The sequence below is a fragment of the Neoarthrinium moseri genome (genome assembly GCF_022829205.1).
Source record: "Neoarthrinium moseri strain CBS 164.80 chromosome Unknown scaffold27_Wmoseri_CBS_16480, whole genome shotgun sequence".
In the NCBI taxonomy this organism is placed as follows: domain Eukaryota; kingdom Fungi; phylum Ascomycota; class Sordariomycetes; order Amphisphaeriales; family Apiosporaceae; genus Neoarthrinium; species Neoarthrinium moseri.
Window position 1 is genome coordinate 216854 of NW_026055141.1, and position 24154 is coordinate 241007.

At 50.5% G+C, this 24154-nt stretch overlaps 6 protein-coding genes across 6 annotated transcripts; 3 read left to right on the plus strand and 3 right to left on the minus strand.

Moving 5' to 3' along the window:
• Nucleotides 1–296: 296 nt before the first annotated feature.
• On the minus strand, nt 297–1267 carry JN550_007228 (uncharacterized protein; the record flags this gene model as incomplete). Its single annotated transcript, XM_049319055.1, has 7 exons — nt 297–401; nt 460–475; nt 532–604; nt 657–830; nt 884–891; nt 955–1176; nt 1233–1267. 7 exons carry the CDS (start codon nt 1265–1267, stop codon nt 297–299), a joined length of 633 nt encoding a protein of 210 aa, XP_049170802.1.
• Nucleotides 1268–2286: 1019 nt separating this feature from the next.
• Nucleotides 2287–10172, plus strand: JN550_007229 (uncharacterized protein; the record flags this gene model as incomplete). The annotated part of the gene is made up of 11 exons (XM_049319056.1): nt 2287–2320; nt 2390–2623; nt 2759–2996; nt 3054–3362; nt 3420–3630; nt 3694–3772; nt 4053–6898; nt 6958–7170; nt 7240–8672; nt 8726–8891; nt 8946–10172. 11 exons carry the CDS (start codon nt 2287–2289, stop codon nt 10170–10172), a joined length of 6990 nt encoding a protein of 2329 aa, XP_049170803.1.
• A 2734-nt stretch (nt 10173–12906) lies between these two features.
• Nucleotides 12907–13892, minus strand: JN550_007230 (uncharacterized protein; the record flags this gene model as incomplete). The annotated part of the gene is made up of 4 exons (XM_049319057.1): nt 12907–13386; nt 13447–13554; nt 13611–13630; nt 13703–13892. 4 exons carry the CDS (start codon nt 13890–13892, stop codon nt 12907–12909), a joined length of 798 nt encoding a protein of 265 aa, XP_049170804.1.
• A 453-nt stretch (nt 13893–14345) lies between these two features.
• Nucleotides 14346–15232, plus strand: JN550_007231 (uncharacterized protein; the record flags this gene model as incomplete). Its single annotated transcript, XM_049319058.1, has 2 exons — nt 14346–14924; nt 15026–15232. The coding sequence occupies 2 exons, from the start codon at nt 14346–14348 to the stop codon at nt 15230–15232; spliced, it is 786 nt and encodes a 261-aa protein (XP_049170805.1).
• Nucleotides 15233–15436: 204 nt separating this feature from the next.
• On the minus strand, nt 15437–17275 carry JN550_007232 (uncharacterized protein; the record flags this gene model as incomplete). Its single annotated transcript, XM_049319060.1, has 4 exons — nt 15437–16105; nt 16176–16896; nt 16950–17035; nt 17096–17275. 4 exons carry the CDS (start codon nt 17273–17275, stop codon nt 15437–15439), a joined length of 1656 nt encoding a protein of 551 aa, XP_049170806.1.
• An 829-nt stretch (nt 17276–18104) lies between these two features.
• Nucleotides 18105–23861, plus strand: JN550_007233 (uncharacterized protein; the record flags this gene model as incomplete). Its single annotated transcript, XM_049319061.1, has 1 exon — nt 18105–23861. One exon carries the CDS (start codon nt 18105–18107, stop codon nt 23859–23861), a length of 5757 nt encoding a protein of 1918 aa, XP_049170807.1.
• Between the last annotated feature and the right edge of the window lie 293 nt (nt 23862–24154).

Here is a 24154-nt window from a genome sequence, read left to right on the forward strand (position 1 = left end):
TGCTTCTAAACCTTACCCATACAGTGCGCCATCCAACCATATCAAGTAAGCGCACCAGAAAGGTTGTGTTTCCATACCAAAACCAAGCGGGCGGAGACCGACTCGAGCTTTGCTTGACTACTTTCTCCGCATATGTGAAGCGGTCGGTGGTTTCTAGGACGATTACTTCGCTTGAAACGGAAAAGGCAAGTATCAAATACGTACTTGGGCTTCGCTTAACATGCTGTCGAAAAGCGTATGAGAGAGGGGCATAGAATGAATCTGTTCATGCTTGTGAACGGTGAACGGCAAAAGGACTATCTCGACGTTGAGATCCAGGCTAGTACTTGGTACGAACCTTCCGGCAATGCTCTATCCACATCGTTACTTAGGATATTCGTGCCAATCTCACCACTGATAACCTTACATGAAACGTATCAGTTTTATTAACGTATAGAGAGTACTGACGATTACACATACGGTAAGGACTTTGACGCTAATGGTCACAGTGAGCAGCTCAGAACCGTTCATTGCGCTTGCTGGATCACTTACTCAAGTGGTGCCATCTCAACCCGAAGTGTGTTTGACCAGTGGTGTAGAGCTGCTTTGGAGGCATTGTATGAAGCTATTTCCTTGGTTGGTAAGATGATTTCAGGAACTAAAAGATGGTTTCTTACATCCGTATACGTAAGGCACGATACCACCAACGGAGCCGATGTTAACAATAGTTCCAGATGACCTGATGAGCATGTCATGAAAATGATGGACCATACGCATCGGCCCAAATACATTGACATCAAACATGGCTTGCACGGCAGATACATCCGTATCGATGGCAGTCATGGTATAGGCTGGCAAACTTAGCTCAGTTTAAAGACCTACACTGCCCCGTGCGGCATCTTACCTATCCCACTATTATCGATAAACATTATTTAGAGATCTGTAGGAGATAAACTATACAATGGGGTATCTTACGCATTATTGACAAGTATTTCAAGGAAGCCTCCCGTGAGAATCTTCACATTTCTCTTCAATTCTACCACCGACTTTTCATCAGTTACATCAAGGCGAAAATAAATGATCCCGGCTTTATCAAGATGACCTGAAGGTTGACTAGGAAGAAGAGTAGCAATCGGATGGAAGTTCTGCTTTGCGTATTCCCGGACGAGGGCCTCCCCTATGCCGCCCTGGCCACATCTACACTTGTCAGCAAACGATGCAATCAATCCAAAGATACGACAACATAAGCTCACCCAGTGACCAAGGCAAATCTTTTCCTGTCCGCCATGCTGGCCTTGAATAGTATGATCGATGCTTAGAGAGAGATACAGATGATTGTCGTTTCGAAGCAGGCATAAGAGCCAAGAGAAGGATGGGCTGCCACCCTACTGATGACCAGCGATGGCACACAAATACTCGGAAAACGGCCAATGGGAATACAACACAACGAGAGGGGCAGATGAGGTACCTTATCTTCTCGTGGGCAACCAAACTGCACACTGCAAGCATGCTGTGCCGTCGATTTACAGAAATATGCAATGCAGCACCCTCTGGATGACTTCGTATCAACACATGGTACGTCTAGATCGTTCTGAAGTGCGAGTTCTCAGTACAAACGTTTGGTAGGTGACCCCTGCGCTTGTCGTCACTATGCGGCCAAGGAGACTAGAACGCTTGAGGTCAAGTTGTGTGAGGGTTTCCTGAGGTATCAGGAAACTTAAAGGATACTTCTTCGAGATCTGGATTTGAGGTACTCAATACAGACTGAAATCGAGTTACACAAAAAGTGTACCGTGCTGCTGACGATGCACTTTCGATCGGGCACATCTTACGCAGATTGCTGCAGTACCCGCCAGGGTTCAGCTGTGAGTCTCCCCAATCCTACCCCGAAACCCAGATTAGCCATCAATTGCAATAACCACGATTTTCCCATAACATTATCCGATATCGAACTTTGATACTATCAATTCGAATATCCAAAAGAAAATAAGCCGAGGGACACCACAATGTTTATGGCGCAATGCATGCTCATGTAGACAGTCTGTTTCTCCTTTAGCGATTTGAGATTTATAAGCGGGAGACGTAACGCCATATTAGTGCTCCGTCCGTACTACTCGTCCCGTCATGATAGACTATGCCTACCATCAACTAAATCTGCCTGAATACTACTTATACTTCAAGTCTACTTGAGCTAACGTGTGTTGGGAAACGTGTATAGAGATAAGCCTCGGTATGTCTGAGCCAACAACTACCCAGGGCAGTAGTTTCATTCCCACGCCGGATACTGTAACCTGCATGACTTCAGAGATGGATGACGACCCGGTATGTGTCGTTGGAATAGGTATGCGCTTATTTCTATTCTTCCGGTGCTCCTGCTAGCCTCTCGAATGCTCAAATATGTTTTGTATAGCTTGTCACCTTCCTGGGGGCATTCGTTCGCCTTCTGATCTTTGGGAATTCCTGATTCATAAACGAAGCGCTCAGTCACGAGTCCCAGCGAGTCGCTTCAATATCAAAGGCTTCTATCATCCGGATGGGAGTAGAGCGGGGGTTATGAATGCTGACGGAGGGTACTTCCTCCAAGAAGACGTGCGTCTGTTTGAGAATGGGTTCTTCGGGATCAACAGCATGGAGACAGCATACAGTAAGTTGTTTTTCAAGACTACCTGCGTGGCTCACCAGGAGACTTCCCCGTGTGGCACCCCGCCAAAGATCATCTTCCCTGGAAGCATGTTATCTTCTGTCAAAGGTACTATGTATTGATGGCAGGAAAATGTAGTGGACCCGCAACAACGAAAGCTTCTTGAAGTGGTGTTCGAATGCTTCGAGAACGCAGGAGTATCCCTCGAAGAGATTTCTGGGACCAATACTGGGGTCTATGTTGGAAACTTTACCGTTGATCATCAAACGATCCAAGCGCGGGACCCAGATACTATCCATCGGTATAATGCGACTGGGGGCAGTACGACCATTCTTGCCAACCGAATTAGCCACGTGTTTGATCTTCAGGGGCCCAGGTGAACAAAATCCAAACTGCACGCAGCACAAACCGCCTTGCTGATCCCCAGACTTAGCTCCACAACTGATACAGCATGTTCTTCCTCACTATACTGTCTGGACAGCGCTGTCAACAGCCTTAAGAGAGGTGACTGCGATGGCGCTGTGGTTGCGGCTGTCAACTTGATTACCTCCCCAGAGCAATGTCTGGCAACAATGAAAGCTGGCGTTCTGTCCCCTACATCTACATGCCACACGTTCGATGCTTCAGCCGACGGCTATGGACGAGCAGACGGTGTGAACGCCATTTATTTGAAACGCCTTTCCTCTGCAATGAGGGATAGAAACAAGATATGGGCACTGATCCGTGCTACTGCTGTAAACGCGTGAGTTGATACTGGTACTAGTCCTGTGTCAATGTTTGGCCTAATGCATGAGTATAGCTGCGGTAGAACCCCTGGGATTACTCAGCCCAGTGCAAACTTACAAGAAGCTGTGATTCGGAAAGCGTACAGCAATTCGGGTCTAAGTTTTACAGACACGGACTATATCGAATGCCATGGCACGGGAACCCCTGTAGGAGATCCCATCGAAGTTGAAGCAATTTCTCGTTGCTTTTCATTATCAAGGGAATCGCCCTTGTTGATTGGAGCGGTAAGTTCGCCTTCGGATCATACACTGGAATATTATACCGGATGATTTAATATTTAAACGCAGGTGAAAACCAATCTAGGGCATAGTGAGGCAGCTAGCGGATTGACGTCCATCATCAAAGTTGCCTTGGCTTTCGAGAACGGTAAAATTCCACCTACATTTGGAGTGACGAGGATAAATCCCAATCGTAAATGTCCACGCCCCAACATACCAATTTGAACCACTGATTTGACTCTATTAGTACCGCTTGATTCATCGAAGATGAAGATTGCTACTGAACTAGAAGACTGGCCTAGACATTTGCGCAGAGCTAGCATCAACTCTTTTGGATATGGGGGCAAGTCATCCCCTTCTCGTAGCCAAATTGCAAAGCCGTAATTCCTCGGTTTGGAACTACAAAATCCAGTGCTAACATAGAAAAGGAGCAAATGCACACGCTATTCTCGAAGCATTCGACGTTTCTATGATACTTGATCAGCCACTAGGCCATGAAGCTCAAGTGGCTAATTCCGGACGGCGACTTGTCTTGCCCGTTTCGGCGGCGACAAACAAAGCTTTGGATGACCGAGCTCGCCAAATATCGCAAATCGCTTCATCCTGTGACAGCAAGACTTTGGAAAGCCTAGCATACACTTTGACGACATGCAGATCATTACTCAAGTCTAGGCAAGTTCTCCTGGCTGAGTCCGGCCAGGATGGAGGCACCGAGCTGGTGAATGTCGAAATCAACGATGTCTCTTTAGGCCCACTACCTTTCGTCTTCGTATTCAGTGGTCAAGGGGCCCAGTACTCAGGGATGGGAAAAGAACTCCTTGCTCGGAATGAGTCGTTCCTAGCGGGGATTCGGGAATTGGACCGCACTTTACAAGCCTTGCCCAAGGATAGGGCCCCAAGCTGGTCCATAGAGCAGTCCATCCTCAACCCTGGAGATACAAGTCAAACGCAGAAAGCCATACACAGCCAGACACTTTGTACCGCTCTACAAATTGCTATAGTTGATCTGCTTAAGAGCTGGAACGTGAAACCCATGGCCGTGGTTGGACATTCATCAGGGGAGATTGCGGCGGCTTATGCTGCAGGCCTCATGAGCAACACTCAAGCCATACTCGTCGCCTACTTCAGAGGCTATGCGGTCGACCAGGTGAAAGCCACGGGCTCCATGATGGCGGTTGGCCTTGACGTTCGAACTGCCCATGATCTCATCCGGAAGAACGATCTCGACCAGTCCGTGTGCATTGCTTGTGTCAATGCACCGGAGAGCGTGACTCTCAGTGGATCAACAGAGGGCATTCGAGCACTGGAATGTCAACTGCGAAAGCAACAGACGTTCTGTCGGGTACTTTCAACAGACGGTCGGGCATATCATTCTAATATGATGAAGGATGCTAGCAAACTCTACGAAGATATGTTGAGTTCATTATTTGAACACCAGAGCGTCCCATCGCGGCACGCAGCTGCGCAAATGTATTCCTCAGTGGGGAACTACGGTGACACACCGAAGAACCCGGATACTAGTACAGACTGGGCGCAATATTGGCGCGAAAACCTCGAGAAGCCAGTCCAGTTCGACCTCGCCTTGAGAAGTGTAACCGCTTCCAAGGACCTTCAATTCATAGAGATCGGCCCCCACGCAACTTTGAAAGGGCCCGTGAACCAGATTCGCACAAGCATGGAACGTGGTACAGATCGCTTCCGTTATGCTCCAAGCTTGATCCGCGGCCGAGACGCGGATCTATGTATGAAGCAATTGGCTGGTATACTGTTTATGCATGGTTATAGTTTGAATTGGCAACACGTCAACTCTGTAAGCATGAGCAATCGAAGCCCTCTACACAATATACCTCCGTATCCGTGGGACTACAAAAACACCAAGCTGCTTTACCACGAATCACGCTCAAGTCATGAGCTGCGGAATCGAAAACATATGCGCCACGAGTTGTTGGGGTCACAACAGCCCACTGGCAACGGCATTGACTGCAGTTGGCGCAATGATAGGCTACGTCTCAAAGAGATGCCATGGCTGCGAGATCATAAGGTTGGAGGTCAAATTGTCTTTCCTGCGGCGGGTTACCTTGCAATGGTCATGGAGGGCTTAAGCCAAATTCGAGACGATGAAGCCTTGTCTCATCCAGTAGTGCCTGCATTCGATTTCTGCGACGTCAATTTCAACGCCGCCCTGGTGATCGATGACGAAGATAGCCTATTGACCGCAGATACAGAGCTGCATACGGTTATATCGCCACGGAAGATCTCCACGACAAGCATATCCTCCAGTTGGTATGATTTCTCCATCTCTTCGTGGAAAACCGGAAAATCAAGGCTACACTGCGTTGGCAGTGTTCGGGAGACTAATGATATGGTACCTGATAGAAGTACCACCATCCATCAGGCGGATCGATTAGAGAGAATTCCCACAGACCGCTGGTATGAAAAATTCGCTTTGGAAGGACTGGACTTCGGTAAAAGCTTCCATTCAGTACCCTTCATTGAGGTCAACGGTAGTAGAGATCGATACGAAGCCGTTGCGATTACAAAGTTCATCACTCACCCTACGGAAGGCCATGGCACATACTATCCCATGCATCCTATCACTATTGATGCGTGCCTGCAAGCAGGAATTATGAGTACATGTGCAGGAATAATTAGTCAGCTTCAAGGGTATTTGCCTGTCTTCATCAAGGGATGCCTTATCAAGACTGTACCTCGATCTTCAAGGCTGGACTCGGAAGCCACGATTCATGTTCGATCCTGCCGAACTGGGGTCTCTACTCAACGGATACACTGTACTCTCCGAGATGCTGCAGGGAAAACAATGATTGAGATGGGAGATGTGCGGATGTCTTTGTACGTAGGAAAAATTGGCAACGACACAAGTAAAACAGAGGAGGGCATGGATTCCCAACGCCATCCATGCCTACGTGTCCAATGGAAGCCTGATGCCCATCTTCTGCAGCCCGGTTTGAGATTCAACTTGAGCAAATATATTGCCTCCTTTCTTCAGCATCAGGACCCAGACCTAACAGAAGATGAGGACATCGCTACAATTGGGGCATTGCTCGACCTTGCAGGCCACAAGAATCCTCAAATGCGCATTCTCCAGCTCGGAGAAAGTTGCAGCTGCAAAACAAAGAGATGGGACAGTTTCTTAGACAAGACTACTCCTTTTCCAAGATACCTATCGTGGCACACTGCTACTATGACAGCAGATGGGACTCTATTGCTCGATGGTGTGGATAAGGGACCATTTGATTCTATCATCGTCACGGGGGTGAGTGAAAGGAATCAGGAATGTGAGAGATCTTACGCAGTCGCTTACTACTTATCCAGCGGAGTAATTCGGAGAAATTCTGGAAATCTTGTTCGACTTCGATTATCTCCAGCCTTGCCGACGATGGTATCATTATTACCCATAAAACAGCAACAGCTCAGTCAGCTCTTGAAGCTGCAGACTTTTGGGCAACCGAGGTTGATAGCAAATCGCTGCTCTGTCGACGAATCCCTCGAATGTGCTCACTTGGAAACAAAGCTGTGGTCATTGTGGTATGTAGTAGTCTTCCGTTACTAAGTCGTTTCGTCTGTTTAAAGATTGTTGTTTGACATTACCTTCAGGTTGACAACCCTTCTGGAACTGTTCTGGAGTTCGCATCTTTCCTTGCCGAACAATTACGACAAGCTGGGACAATGAGAGTGCAGGTCATTCCCATCTGTCATATATCAGAGGTGACAAGTTTCGAAGACTCAGTGTGCATCTCGTTGATTGAGATTGAACATCCCTTTCTGGCCAGGATAAGACAGGCTGACCTTGATCTTCTCCGCTGCATAACCAACGTTGCAACACAGTTGCTCTGGGTGACGGGGGCTGGTATGCTGAGCCCGAAAGGACTCAAGCCAGACTTGACCCTATCCAGTGGACTCTCTCGAGCGCTGATGCTGGAACAGCCTTCATTACGGTTCGTCGTTATGGACATTGGGACCGAGGCCTTTGAAAGCTCCACAAAGGAACATACATGCAACAACATCATAGCTGCACTGAACCATGCAGGAAGGATTGACGATAAAGAGTATGTGCAACTTCACGGTATACTCTACGTTAGTCGTTTCAGTCCGGACAGCAACCTCAACTCCCTGTTCCAACGCCGACTCCAGCCAGCGGATCGCAAGGAGATGTGTACTCTGGGTACAGCGAAACCCGCAAGGTTATCAATTGGAAAAGTAGGAATCACAGACACGATTCATTTCCAGCAGCTGCGGGAACCACAAACCGACCCGCCGACCGGCTTCGTAGATATCGAGATGCAGGTCATGAGCCTGAATGCGAAAGACGTGTATGCACTCAATGGCCGCGTTGAGACTCAGAAGGGGACAATCGCCATGGAGTTCGGCGGCGTTGTAATAGCGAAGGGGCCCGATGTGCCCGACACCCAGCTTAACATTGGCGACAGAGTTGTAGCTGTCAGCCCGAACCACTTCACCACCACCGTACGGGTTCCTGCTTGGGCGGCACAGCGCATCAAGCCAGACGAGGACCTCAGCATTATGTCGGGGCTCCCCATAGCCTACAGCACGGCGTTGTACGCTCTAGACGATCGCGCGCACCTTCGACGAGGGGAGTCAATTTTGATTCATTCGGGAACGGGGGCCCTCGGCATTGCGACCATCACTCTAGCCCAACGTATGGGTGCTATTGTCTACACCACTGTCAGCTCCCCAGCCAAGAAGACCTGGATTATCGAAAACCTCGGCGTAGCGCCCGCAAACATATTCCACTCCCGGGAAGCTGCCAGTTTTGTCGTTGGTGTGAGGGAAGCAACGCAAGGCCGTGGGGTCGACGTGATTATCAACTCTCTCACTGGCGATCTGATGCATGCTAGCTGGGACTGCATAGCTGAATTCGGGCGTTTCATCGAGGTCGGTAAACGCGAGCTAGTTGACGCTGGCAAGTTAGACATGGCTGTCTTCCTCAGAAATGCCACTTTCACCGCTTTCGATCTGAGTGAATTGTTCTTCCATAGGGAAAAGTACTATCGCGACTTGCTCGTCGGGTAAGTGAACCTCCGCGCAGAAGCGATGCGGCCCTCCTACTGACATAATGCAGGAAAATGAGAGAGGTGCTTGCTTTATTCCGCTTAGGGGAAATCAAACCCATGCCGACCAGAAAATTCGATGTTGCAGATGTTTCAGATGCCTATCGATACTTTTCGACGAAAGATAGGATAGGTAAAGTTGTGATCTCATTGGAAAACCAAGAGAGCCCCATCCCGGTGTGTACCTTTATTACTACTATAACAAGCAGCCATATAACTAACTACCGATAGGTGTCTCCTGCGCCATGTCTCACGGTGCTGAATCCAGACAAGGTATACCTTCTCATAGGCTGCCTTGGGGGACTTGGACGTAGCCTCAGTCGTTGGTTATTGTCCCGTGGTGCAAGAAATTTTGTCTTTCTTGGGAGGTCAGGCGGCGACAAGCCGGCAGCCAAGAACCTTATAGCGCAACTCCGAGAAGGCGGTGCGACAGTCTTTGCAGTACGCGGCGACGTATGTGAAACGCACGATGTAGCTCAGGCAGTCAAGTGTTGCGTTGACACGGGGAGACCCTTGGGAGGCGTTGTACAAGCATCTATGGGGTTGTCCGAAAGCCTTTTCTCGCTTATGACTGGCGATGCCTGGCAGAAAGCCATTCAGCCAAAGTGGAAAGGCACATGGAACACCCATTCCGCTATACGTGGGATTGATAATGACCTCGACTTTTTTCTACTCTTATCTTCAATATCCGGCACCGTGGGGACAGCTACGGAAAGCAATTATTGCGCGGCGAATGGGTTTCTCGATGCCTTCGCGCGCAAGTGCTGCCTAGATGAAATGCCTGCGGTCTCGCTTGGCCTCGGAATGGTATCCGAGGTTGGATATTTGCACGAGAACCCGGAGATAGAGGCCCTGCTGCTACGTAGAGGGATCCAGCCGCTCACAGAGGAAGAATTCCTACAGATGGTGGATTTCGCTCTACTCTCCGCGAAAGACAGCGTCGTAAACACATCATTGGATTCACCTTTGGCCCACCTCCTCACCGGGTTGGAACCGCTAAGACTTCGTCAACTGAAAAGCCAAGGCTTTGATATCAGCCACAACACAGCGCAGGACCCTCGTGCATCCATCTTATCGGCTGCCCTGGAGGCTGATCGGGAACACGATGATAATATACTTGATGAGACCCAAACCTGGGTCACTGCTCCTTGGCTGAAGGATGTACCATCTAACGCCCTAGCAACCCTAAGGCAGCAGGCTGATGCGCCTTCGTTAGAAGCGGCGGTTTTACGGCTATCTAAGAAGTGTTTCGGTAATTTGATCTTGCTTGCACCAGATCAGATAGACGAGCACAAACCGCTGAATGCCTACGGTGTAGACAGCATGATTGCGTCTGAATTCCGTACATGGTTCTGGAGTGCGTTCAAAGTGGATGTTCCATTCCTGGATATCCTTAGCCAAGAAAAGTCTCTGCTTGCACTTTCGACTTTCATCAAGGCCAAGTTGATTCAGAGTTGAGTAGTGTCCGTTCATACCAGTGGACGATAAAGTTGATTTCATAGATTGGCCAGATTCTAGAACCAAAAGTGTCCGTAACGTGCCATTCACATTTCGAGCAAGCTACAAGAATTTCCATTGACGATGAAGTGATGTGAATATGAGGTACACTTGCTTGAATGTGAGAGCTTATCTTAGGTGTTAGACTGTACGTGGTGAGGATGTAAGAGTGAAACAGATCAAGATGAACTGTCGCGGTCCTTGAGGTCAATTCAGCACACTCGATAAGCATCAATACAGCATTGGAAGAAAGCCAAGGATGTCCATTATGATAGTGCAACGAGCTTAAAGTTCCTAAATTAATCGAATAGGCACCACGGACTAGTGGTTGGAGCGAGCTATAGTGAATGGTATATGAAGTTCGACGTCGAACGTTCAGGCCATAAGCCCTACGCACATCTCATCAGTTTACAGTGAAATAACACCGTGTTCAGAAAGTTTAGTGGTATTCCAACTAAGAGAGCCAGCTTAAATCTGGAGCCACATCATATCATCACCCTCATAGATACTACCTAGGCAGCGTGTTAGCCGCCTAGTATGTGCTGTAATGCCGAGCACAGTGTGACTGATTGATGATTGACACGAGATATGTGCCCTGTCCTTGACTTTTGACTTTGACCCCGGTATGGGGGCGATGGTTTCCATTATTACATAGCTGAGTAATTGATCTATCGGTGTGAGTGGGATGTGCATATTCGCTTAGAAAAGGGATCTGTACGGGTATCGTACCACCGCCGATCTAGCGAGGTCAATTTCAGCCTGCATTATCTTGCCGCAAGTACTGCTGCAGTGTGGTACATAGCGATCGGTTCCACTAATTCATCTTTACACAACATGAGATGCTCCGGCCGTGGCTTACATCTCGGCTGCCGCTGCCAGCACTGTCGTCCCACGTAACATTGAGATACTACCGAGCCCCCGAGGTGCTGTGCCTGATTGTATGATCTAGACTATTTGCACATGACGAATCCTACGTTGGACACGGGAAGGTGATGCGGGTAAAACTTATCGTCTTATTGTCCCGGATCACAGCTATCTAGTACAACCTCAAGTAGCATTGGAAGGATCGGGGAGCACCTATAGAAATGCACATTTCACGGCCTTGGTCAGCCGTCGCTCTCAAGTATGCTGATATTGGACGTAGATATGCAGGACTTCGGCGCTGTCAAAACTGTATAGCCAATGAATAAAAGCTGCACTTACTACATAGCTGCCTTAAATAGACGTATCTTTCAGAAGGATTCAGAAAGCCTGGTCAGATGGTACCACCCTGAAACCATACCGAGATGCTTGCTTCCTAAGTGAAATATGTCGTTATCTCGGCCAGCCGGACCGGACACTATGGCCAAGCATTGTTCTTTCAAAACCCCAATATTCATGCACGTCAGCTTGGCACTACCCGAAGAAAGATGACAGCATCAGTCGGCCGATTATTATACATAACCCAATGCAACCTGAGCTATAAGGTGCCCAGTGGGGCTGACGTTGCCTTCTTGCCGGGCGCAGGAGCGGGCCGCACACTGCACGCATTGACCAGTGTAGCAATCGCTTGCCTCTGACTTGGCTGATGAGGTTCAGATGATCCTTTTCCTATTCGCCAGAGACGTCCTGCGAGCGATCAGCAATGCAAAGTCCTTCCTCCACGCTGCAGCTGCGCCCGCCCGCCCGCGTTATGAGCACATTACGCAACACAACCCTTTCTAAAGACCTGAGGACTGCAAAAGAATCGTTTGATGGCACCCTCAATGGATTTGTCAACGTATGAACAATTCGCCTAACCGACTATACTATTGTTAGATTGCAATGGACAGAAAAGCTGCAGTGAACTTTCGACGCACCACATCTGCGGGGGTCTTGCAGCGTAGCGCGTCATCCCCCAACTGCGGGATCCGATCATGATGGGGAGTAAGCAAGCCTCAATCCATTGGTGGACCAGAAGGCTTTGCGGATGGACATGCCTTATTGATAGTCCGCGTCCATTTATGTACCCGGCTCAACTTCACCCAGAGGTTGAGCACCTGGGACGAAGAGTCGCAGTAGGGCCTTTTAGTGGCTAAAGTATTTCAGAACATGAATGGTCGATACACACAGAAGAAGAATCTATTGATAAAGGAACATGCATTCTTCCGATGCTAAGAGTGACCTTCCATGACAGTTGCACAGAAATCCGGCAATCCCATATTCAGAAACACCATCAGATATAGTCTCGTATAGCTATCTGCAGAAGCGTGAATTTCAACGGCTTAGCGCCGAGTAGTACATAATACTTCGCCAATATGTCAAGGAAGTGGCGGCACCGCAGGACGCTGTTGATTGCTCAAGTTTGAATCTTTACTCTTTGTGGAGCTCAGTTTCCTCAAAGGCATAGAGTTTTGCTCGTTTATCTCGTTATACCGATTGTGTAAGTTCGGCCGAGACCTTTTCCGGGAGAACAGGGACCTGAGCGTTCCTGATTGGGATGTATTTCCCAAGTCGGTTCCTGTTGCGGCCGGCGACCTTTGGCCGCTACCTAGGGTGGAACGTATCAGGCGATCCATCGATTCTCCGGCCTGCTGTACCAAGAATACGACGGGCTTCGGAGCAGCAGGCGCACAGAACACCAGGAACCCCGCAGTCAATTCGGCACTGCACAGTATTGACTGCTTAGAGAGTTCATATGTGTAATCGTTGCTCGAAACATATACAACTCCAAAGGCTATTCGGAGCGCCGCACATATACAGCCTCTGCAACATCGTGCGGGTTAGCATCTGCATAGAAAGTAAGACAGTACGGGAAATGGTGATCATACAGGAGACCTATGACAAAGACGACAGAAACGCCAACTCGCTTCCTCCGGGACATATTCAGGCGCCAGATGACACCTTGGGGGAGGAGGAGAATAGCAAGATCGAACAGGAGGTTGACGAGTGCAGAGGTCAGGGATAGGACGGCCGCGTCTAGGCAGTGACCGCCAGGGATTGTCTTGTCCCAGTAGTATTCTCGCGGGGTGCACGACGTGCACTCGAGAATGATGTTGATGATATAGTAAGTCGAATTGAGCCCTGCTATGATATAGCATGTCCACCGGAAGGCTTTGCGACTACCTGGGCCAAAGATGCGCGCCCATTCGAGGAGAATGGCTGTCTTCAAGAAGATCATGGTGGCCAAATACATCTGAGTTCCCAGGAAAAGATTCTGCGGTATATTTTAGTCAGAGGTCCAGGTGGCTAGACCGACGTTTAAGAGAAAACTGACGTAGTAGAACCACGCCAGGTTCTTGAGCCGGAAGTCCCATCCATGGACAAAGAAGCCTGAAGTAGCAGCCACGCGGAACACGAAAACGCAGCCGGCAATGTACGTGCCCTATGGTGATAATGTCAGTCTACTTCAGATGTTAATTCTTCGGTGATATCTCCTACTATCGCTGGTAGTATCACATCTATTGGGAGACGTATCAGTAAACATTCGCAGACACGAGATCAGCAGAGACCAGTGTGCATGGAATACTTACAGTCTCCCAGTGCGGGTCGATTCTTCATGTAAGAGGTTCTCGCATAGGCGCGGATAAGAAGGAAAATGAGCGAGATGGCAAGGAATAGCGAAGTAAGCCCATTGATGAGCGCGTTGCCATTCGGTGGGTTGTCGAGGTTAGGCTCAACGCCATCGGGTGGGGGAAGAACCGCGCCTTCCGGGTCTGCCATGATGGAGATTCGAATCAATACTAACTATCACCGTGCAGGCCTCTGAGACTTGGTATAGACAAGATTCCGAAGTTGGCAAAAGCGAAAAGGCTCGAGAGGAGGGGTGTGGTGAGAAGACATAATGTGGCACGAGGGCGGCACAAGAATTCCCGTCCGGCCGTCAGGATCTCTAGCAACCTCCAGGAGTCTGTGGTTCAGCTCGTTCACGCTGTGCGACGTGAGGCAGGATTGTGGCTGCGCTGCTGACTGCTGGGTACATTTTGGGAGGGTGGGTGCTACCCGCCTCGTTACACACACGCAAGTTGATGAGGCGGGGTTCTTCAGAGTCAGTGAGCTCACAAGAAAACGGGCGTTTCTCTCCCTTGCAAGAAAACACCTGCGACTGACGATTACAGCGCCTGAAACAGACTCCCTTCCACGATATCCCCTTCTGATTACAGAGATTCCTTCAACATGCCAGAGCCACAACCAGACACCAATAACGACCCCCCCTATGAACTCATCTATTGGCATGTCATTCCTGGCCGTGGTGAGCATATCCGTCTCTGCTTCGTTGAAGCTGGGGTCCCGTACTCGGATACGGCTTTCATCGAGGGTGGAATGGACACCTTGCACACTTATATCAGCGAACAGAACCTCGGTGATAAGGTGAACCCACCGCCTCTGGCCCCTCCTATCCTGAAGCACGGGGACCTGGTTATCTCGCAGACGCCCAACATCCTGCTTTACCTGGGTCCACGGCTAGGTTTGGCTGCAGGCCAGGGCAATGACATCTACAAGATCAACGCCCTCGCTCTTACCGCCCTTGATGGTTTTAGCAACGAGGTCCATAACTGCCACCATCCTATTGCTATCGACCTTTACTACGAAGAGCAGAAGGAAGAGTGCCTGCGCCGCGTCAAGGATTGGGTGAAGCATCGGCTGCCCAAGTATCTCGGCTATTTCGAACGAGTTCTGTCGGGAACGGCAAGTGGCGAGGGTCCCTGGCTGTATGGTGGTGTTCTGACCTGGGCAGACCTGGTCTTCTTCCAGGTACTCTACCTTGCCTTGTTTTCCAATCTCATTCCCGATTCCCAGTCGCACAGCACCATTTGTAATCTTATGGATTCGCTGATAACCAACTCTTTTCCAAGACTCTTGATGGCACCAGCTACATGTTCCGCAAAGCCGTGGCTGCCGCAAAGCAGTCGGGCAAATACAACCGTGTTTTCCAACACTACGAAGCTGTCAAGGCACGGCCACGCATCGCTGAGTATCTCGCCACTGAAAAGCGCCAGAAATATTCAAATTACGGAGTCTATCGATATTACGAGGAGCTAGACGTGGTCGCAGACGAGTAGGATTATTCATGGAATCATTCACCTATGGGTTCGTAACTCTCACCGTCAAAGACCGACAATGGTCAGCCTTGATGCTTGAAGAAATGGAGGGCTACGGCCAAAAAAATTGTTTCTAATGCCATTGTGTATTCTAAATCTATAAGTCTTGTTCACAGCCCAAGATACTTGGACGACTGTGGCCGTCGAAGCGTGCAGAGGCCTGGCTTACGTCTCGGCCATTTCATTTCTTCGTTCCGAGTCCTTGGGCTTTTCTTTCACACTCTTCCACTCAATGAAACAGGCAAGTATGAAAGTTGCAGCCGCAAATGCCGTTGAACCATAAAATATCACACGTACGCCGTATGCATAAGCTTCGGCTATTGAAGACCTCTGCTCGGGCTTAACCATGGCCTGCAAGCCAGTGATTCCCGCGCCAAAGATTTGCTCTGCTGTGATGTTCGGAATAACACTTTGGACTTGTCGGCGTACGACACTTGTGAATATCGCACTGCCAATGCTGGTACCAAGGCTACCACCCAGATCTTGGCACGTCGTGATAATAGTAAGCGCTGTGGGGACATCGCTAGGATCTTGGAAGACCGTCTGGGCGGCTATCTGTGGACCATTGAACCCAATGCCGAAGCCACTCAGCGCTAGTATTTGATATCCGATCCATCGTGGAGCAGGAGTAGATGTGGTAAGCGTAGACAGTAGAGCTGTGCCTGCCGTACCTAGTAAGCTGCCTACCAGCATGAAAGGCGTGTAGAGCCCTAACCAAGAAATAGCAAGGTTCGCCAAGATCTGGAAAGTGAAATAGCTGAGGAAGCTCGGGATTGTGTCCACGCCCGATTCCAGCGCGGTTTTGTTTTGCGCAGCCTGAAAGAATATAGGCAGCTAGGACGTAAAAGTACATTAGCCGCATGACGTTAGACAACATTGACAAGTGCAGCGATTGGAGACTTACGAAGTAGGTGATCTGGGCTTTGACTGTCTGCATGAACAGGACATATAATGCGGAGCAAGCAACGCTTCTTTGCTTAATGATACGCCCAGGTACGAGCGCCCGCTCTCCACGGCGGACCTGGACGAAGGAAAACAAAACAAGTAGGAGCCCGGTCACCACGTAAAGTGCAATCAGCTGCCCTCCTGTCCAATCGTAACGAGTGCCCCCGAACTGCAAGAAAAGCGTCAAGCAGACGACGGCCAGAACCCAGAGAGCAAAGCCAAGAATATCAAATTCTTCAAGCAGTTGCTTAAAGCCGTCGCGCCTGCCCTCAGGGTCTTTGACAGGGCTTCCAAGGGGAGCAAGCAGTAAACTGAAGCCGCCTATTGGTAGGCTGATCCAGAAGCACCAATGCCACGAGAGTCGCGACGTCAAGGCACCGCCAACGACGGGGCCTGCCGTCATCGTCGACCCTATGACCAAGGCGAAGATGGCGGTAATGATAGGTCGCCAGCGGAGCGTGATGATATACGACACGATAATCAAGCCGCCTACGAACGACCCCGAGATGCCGGCGCCGGATATAGCTCGCCCGATGATTACGGCCGCCGAGCTAGGTGCAAGCGCTCCGACCAGGGTGCCGAGTAAAAATAGGATGAATGCACTGAAGAAGACCGGCTTGGCTGGGAAGGCCTTATAGATCTGGGCCCAGGCCATCTGGCAGCATGATAACGAGAGGTAACTGTCGTCAGAGTCAGGTTGATAGCGTGGAATCTGAATGCTCGCTACACTTACTAGGCGGTTCCATACCAGCCAGCATCTGAAGTGCTTCCAAAAGAGTCCGTAATGGCCGGCACGGCAGGCGCAATTAGATTGGCATCCTAATACATCGTTAGGATCAACGGCGCCGCGAAACGCGGTCCACTCGTAAGGGTGCATACTAGACCACCGGTAAATACAGCAACGCCAAGGGCGATGAATAGCAGAGCGAACCGCACCGGAGATTCCTTCTTTGGTTGCTGCTCAACGTTGGCGCCGAGATCTGGAAGTAGTTGATCTGGTCCACGGGCCTTTTCTGATTCCGCCGGCGTAAGCCCTTCTTCTGCCGCATTCACTGCCATCTTTGACTCGTCTCTGCTGCGTCAAAACTTGCTCCAAAAACTGTTTTCAAGGGCCGAACTGCTCATGCCATATGCTGGTGGGGGTTCCTGGCCGAAGTAAGGGATGCTCATCTGCGATACCTCTGGTCGGACACTGCCAAAGGGTGGCCAACCGAACAGTGGGCATAGGTGTGACTGAGGGAGCTGCTTACGTCGCACAAATGGGGTAAGGGGGTGGGATGTTCGGCAAGGTGACTAAATTAGCAATCTAGAACCGTGAAAGTCCTGCATTTGACATTGTCGCTTGATGCACAGGTTGCAGGCTAACCGAGGGATTCAGCCGGTACGTTAGGTAGTAGTTGGGGGCGGATGGGTAAGGCGCCACTCAGCAAAGTCGTTTGCTCTAGGCCTTATGTACAGAGTACATCACAGGTTCCCGCCTGCTTCGTTTCTGACTTGTCTCCGAAAACAGAGACAACTCATTATCTGAGACCTCAATGGTATGACTGATCACGCAAGCTTATTGATCGCACGGATCGCATTCTTTCTACAGGCATCTTGATCCTTCTCCTCTGCCACTAGTTATTGATCCTATGTATAGAATCTGATAGCGGAAGCACCGCAAAGCACATATGGTAAGGCAGATCTTGTGCACTGCGTTGATGTGGTTTGTTGGGTTGGTTTTGGTGTAGTGGTCATCAGGTCTTTAGGGGACTATTCTGAACGAACTCAGGAGAGACGAGAGTAAGATAGACCCATGCGGATTTAGTTTATAATAGCCCACGCACTCTCTAGTATAGAGCAGAATTCTTGGACACTATTCTGACCCAGAACTGGAGCACTTCCCAACATGGCCGAAATGGTTGACCATATTTATCGCCTTGAGGGGAAATCATCCCATGCTTCGAGCCTCAGTCAGACCTATGAACCTCACATTCTTCGTGGGGCTTGGCTTCTCACTCTCGCCCGTTATTCAGCGGCAGATGTGATACAAGTGAAGGACATCGCCTCTGCTGGTTCTGTTGAGCTACATACTAGCGCTGATAGACCAATCCATATATTTCTGGAGCAGGTACGCAAGAACATGGTTGGTGATGCTTGCTTCACGTACGGTCCTGTACAAACGTACCCCTTAGCTGAGCGCTGCCTAAAAGCTGGCAATATCAACTTTATGACGGCGATCTGCCATCGAACTGCAGATTTATCTCAGCTGGTTCCATGTCACATAGTATTAGTCATCAAGGATCATGGGGTCAACATCTTTGTCGACGAAGCACTTTCGTCGAGCAAGCACGATGCAAGTTTGCCGAAGCGCATCATGGGCCAGTTCGAAACTGTTGCGTCCAAACTTCAGGAGGCCATACCCAAGTCACGCATTGGCAATATTGACTTTATGAGTCCTCATGATTGGGAGGTTGCCGCCAGAGATGAGATAGCACGACCCCCAAGGAATCGCAGTACGCTGCATACCATGATGTTGAAGAATTCAAGCCCTGGCTCGCAGGCCATAGAAGCTTCGGATGGTAGCCTGACGTACGCAGAGCTTGATTATGCGTCCAATATCGTGGCGCGCAAGCTCCAGCAGGCTGGCGTCGCTCGTGGCTCTTACGTTCCTCTCTTCTTCGAGAAGTCCAGGTGGCACCCAGTCTCTGTGTTCGCTTGCTCGAAAATAGGGGCACCGTGGGTGACGATCCCTATCGAGATGCCTTCAGGCCGAGTACAAGCTATTATCGACCAGCTTCAGGATAACGGTGGACGAATGAGTCAAGTCTGCCTAAGCTCCGTCCGGCAGCGTGACCAAGCAGCCTCGTTTATCCATACGGTGATCCAAGTTGAGGAAAAAATATGTTCTCCAACGAAAGCCAATGGTGTCCACACTAACCACATGGTACGCGGGCACAACGACTCGACGTCCCGAGCGGAGGAATGGGGCGATGTTCAGCCTGAGGATTGCGCATACGTGGTCTTTACTTCCGGAACCACAGGCGTTCCGAAAGGTATCACAATCTCACAAGAGAATATATGCAGTTTCATACCCTCTTGGATCAAACTGCGTGGACATCCTGGAGGTCCTGAGATTCGAGAGGGCCATATCCTCTCCTATGCATGGGATGTGAGTGTCCTAGAGATCTTGGTGTCCCTCTGTACGGGGTCCTGCTTATGCATTCTTTCGGAAGAAGAGCGGATCAACGACCTGGGTCCATCTTTGGCACGAAACGGTGTAACACACCTCCATATCACACCATCGCTTTCCGAACTGCTGGACCCTGCCGACCTCCCAGCACTTAGACACATACACTTTGCCGGAGAGTGGACGACGCAAGCCTTAGTTGATAGATGGTTACCTAGAACAGAAGTGCTTGTGACCTATGGCCCGGCCGAGATTACCAACGAATGTTGTGGACTACGCATACTACATGCAGCTGGCTTTGGCAATGGGTGCATCGGGCGACCATTCGGGTCGCGCGTGTACGTGGTCAACCCCGACAATCCGCATCAGCGGCTGCCCCGAGGGTTTGTCGGCGAGATAATTGTCGAGGGCCCCGGAGTTTCAGCGGGATATCTAGGGAATCCGGAGGCAACTGCCAACACCTTCGTTGACAACCTGACCTGGGCACCGGCCGTTGATGGCCAGCCACGCAAGTTTTATCGCACAGGCGACCTGGGCTATATAAATGCAGACGGGCTGTTTTTCTGCCGAGGCCGGAAAGACTCGCAGGTAAAAATCCGTGGGCAGCGAGTTGAGCTCTCTGAAGTCGAGCATCACATCAAGGCCTTCATGCCCGGTGGATCCAGTGTCGTGGTTGATGCAGCTACGCTACGTACGGGCACCACAGCCTTGTCGGCCTTCTTACAGGTTGACAATAGCATGTTACCTGCCTCTCGATATGCTCTCGTAGAGAGCTTAAAGAGCCACTTGTCAGCGTACCTACCACCAGCATTTCTTCCGTCTTCGTTCCTTTTCGTCGATCGCATCCCCTTGGGAAACACTGGGAAGGCTGATAGGAAGAAGCTTAGAGCTATGGCTGAAGCTGCTCCCATGGAGCTCTCAGCAACCAAGTTGCTGGAACCAAACTCGGCAGAGCCTGTTGCGCTCAATGCCTCCAATGACCAGACCATTATCACCAATGGCGGATTAAACGACCTTGAGGAGCTGTTGCGAGAACTGTGGGCCCTGGTTCTCTGCTTGGGAGCGGACAAGATTACTGCCACATCCCATTTCTTTGGACTTGGTGGCGATTCCGTTGCTGCCATGAAGCTGGTCTCAATGGCCAAAAAGAAATCCATATCTATTTCTTCCGCTCAGATCTTCAAGACCCCTACCTTCCAAGCACTTGTGGCGTCCATAGAATCAATATCACAACCGCCTCCAACTACACAATCTACCTCGCCACAGAACTCGCATGCTTCGAAACTTGCTCCGTTCCCAGCTCGACCATTGCAAGCAGCAGGAACACAGAAGAGTTCGAATGCCATTAGCAAGTCCCCCACTCCTTTGGATAGCAACGCCAATGCGTATTCCGGCCTTCAGGGGTCTGCTGGCGACGGTCATAACTCTCTGCAAATATCGCCGATGGCCAAGCTCGAGGACACGACGACACCAGCACTGGTTGTCAACGGCACAGGGAAATCTGGCCCGACTAAACATTCGTCCGATCACGAGGCTCTCTTGAATGGTGTACTGAAGGATCGTCGTCAGGGCCCCGAGACACAAAAATTCAATATGAATGAGATCGTTGCCTCATGGGCCATCGAGCCAGAATGCATCGAAGATGTTGCTAGTGCAACACTGATTCAACAGAGCTCTTTGACGCTGTCGCATCTTGACAATGCCAGAAACATCATGCAATGGGAATTCAAGCTCCCATCCAGAACATTGCATCAGCGTCTCCTTGGCGCCTGGCAACGTGTGGTCGACCGAAATTCCGTACTGCGGACACGCTTCTTCCAGTCGACAGCTGGCCTGCTTCAAGTTGTCCTCGCTGACGACTTTCACTGGGAAGTCCGACGTCGGGTTGCCTCTGCAGAAGCGCGCCTTCACCTGCGTCAGAAAATGGCCAAGACTGATGGTCATCTGAGTGATCTGGTCTTATTCCATGCGCCTGGCGAAGACAAACAGTCTTTGGTATGGACTGTGCATCGTGCCCTGGTAGATGAGTACGCGGCGAAGCTGGTCATGAATGCTGTCGACAAGGCGTACAAAGGCCACGTCATGCCACAGCTGGAATCTTTCACTTCGTTTTCATCTATGAGTGCAAGCGCTCTGATAACCGAAGCTGAAAAGGCATATTGGGAGACTACCTTGGGAAGATGTCATAGTGTTCTTTTTCCCACTGTTTCTGACCTCAACCTTGCGCGCGTACGTGCGACCGCCAGCCTGAAACGTGTGGTGCCTGGGTTGTGTCACGCCACCGCCGCCCTCTTGAGGGCCGCTTGGGCTTTGATGGTAGCAAAGACGACGAAAACCAATGACGTCGTTTTTGGTGCCGTTGTGAATGGTAGGAATGACATGAGATCGACGAATGTGGTGGGACCTCTGCGTAACGTCGTGCCTGTGCGACTTGCAGTCGACCCAGGCGTACAAGTCAGCGACTTCATCGATCAGATACATAAAGACATGGCTACTACCAAGGCTTTCGACCAGACGCCCATTGCGCAACTGGCTAGTATCAGCCCAATGATTCTTCGCGCATGCCAGTTTCAAAATATCCTGGATATCCAAATTTTGGGCTCCGATACTGACGATACTGGTTTCGAGGCACTGAGCTGGGCGGAATCCGTAGAGCAGCCCTTTCAGGAGTCAACCCATGCATTGGCGATTAGCTGCCTTGTTAAACCGCAAGGGGTTCACTTAGTTGCCCAATACGACGAGAACATAATCAAAGGAGAAGAAGTAGACCAAGCGCTTGCACAGTTTACCGATGTGTTGCAGAGACTCGCGTCTGCGCCGCCTGGGTCGACCATCCAGAGTATCTTGGGGAAGCAATCATCTGTCAGTCATGTCGATATCGCCCATATCGAGGAGTGTATAAGAAGATGGCTGCCGAAGGATGCCGAGTGCGCAGTTAGTAGCCTTGTGCCACCAAACTTGGCTCCAATGCTCGTCGCCTTTATCAGCTCGGATGCCGATGTAACAGATTTGGCTTTTGCCAGTCTGACGACCCAGGTCTGTGATAGACTGGAGGAGGAACTACCGGTGAACATGGTCCCTTCGGCCTTCTACCGGATGCCAAGTCCGACCCAGCATAGAAATCGGCCGGGCTCACAAGCGAACCGAACGGCACCGCCAACATTTCCGGAGTGGGTTCTTGCGCAGCTCCCCGTGGATCCAGCCGTTATCCAGGACTTAACACCAGCAACGCCTTTTCAGACTGAGATAATAGGTGGTATGATTCAGACACCTGGCGCAGGGACTTTCCTTCGCCGGTACCCCATCTTACCCGAGATGGACTATGACCGCCTTAGCAAGGCATGGGATCTCGTCTGCGCCGCGATGCCGTGCATGCGCACACGCGTCATCTGGAGTTCCAAGGAGAATTCCGGATGCCTCGTTACGCTCTCAACGTCGACAGAGTTGGAAGTTGGCTATTACGACAGCCTGCCGGCTGCCGAAGCATGGATCAACACACTGCGCGTCGAGGCGGGAACTCTAGGCTCAGCGCTCGCTCGAGCCGCGGTTGTCCACGTCGCCGGGCATCCCCCTACCTTTGTCTACGCGATGAGCCACTGTGTCTACGACCGCGATTCGCTGGACGTCGTGTGGAATGCACTATGCGATGGGTACTGGTCCGGACTGGTCCCGCAGACGTTATTACCATACCGGTACCTGATGGATCACCTCGGCGGCATTGATCTTGCACCAGCCCGGGAGTTCTGGAGCGGGTACCTAGACGGCGCCCCGCCCACCGTGTTCCCCACTAATCCCGCGCCCGACTACGTGACCCGGCCTGCTAGCAGCGTAAGCCTTGCGATCCCGTTGCTCCGGAGCCACGGCTCCGTCGTTACGACGGCGACTCTCGTGCGAGCTGCCTGGGGCCTCACCATTGGGTCGTATACAGGTTCCACTGATGTCGTGTTCCGTGCTTTGCTATCGGGGCGCACCGTAGACCTCGATGAGATCGACCGCGTCTGCGGCCCTACACTCACCAACGTCCCCATCCGTATACGCACCACTGACCAGAGCTTGTCCGTGGCGGAATTCCTGGAGAAAATCCAGGTGGACGGCGCCGATATCCTAGAGCATGAGACGATTGGGCTTGGCGCCATTGCAGAGTTGAATGCCGAGGCTGGTCACATATGCCGCAGCTTTAACAATCACCTAGTGGTGCATCCGGTGGAAGCACCATCCAAGTCGCGGCCCTTACCGCTGGGACAGGAGTCCATAATTATGGACATGACAGGCTATGTTGCCTTTGTGCTGACTTGTAGCCTCGACACTGAACAGGTAGTAGCCAGCACGATACATGACCCGGTGGTTATAGATGATGTAGCGGCACGAGAAGTACTTGTCAAATTTCATGGTTTCTTAGCTGCCCTAGCGTCCGCCGAGACAAAGGGGGGCCTGACGGTCGGTGCCTTGATATCTAAGCAAGAGCAGAGCAGGTAGAGTTGATTTGGATATTGTCTTTCAAGCGCCTCGTGTTTTGTTCGATCCAAATTGAATTTACATGCGGAAAAGTGCTGTCTTTCAGCAGTATATCGAGAGTACACATTCGTTGATTAATGAGAATAGAATTATGAATGAATGTCTTCGCTTACCATACATGAGAACCTATATTAGTGAAAATGGAGCCAAAGAGTGTTATGATTGGGCCCGAACGTAAACAGCACCAAGCTTACATAAACAGAAAGAAGGCTTCGCTGGAAATGATGAATGTGTCAGCCAAATAAAGATCTTCG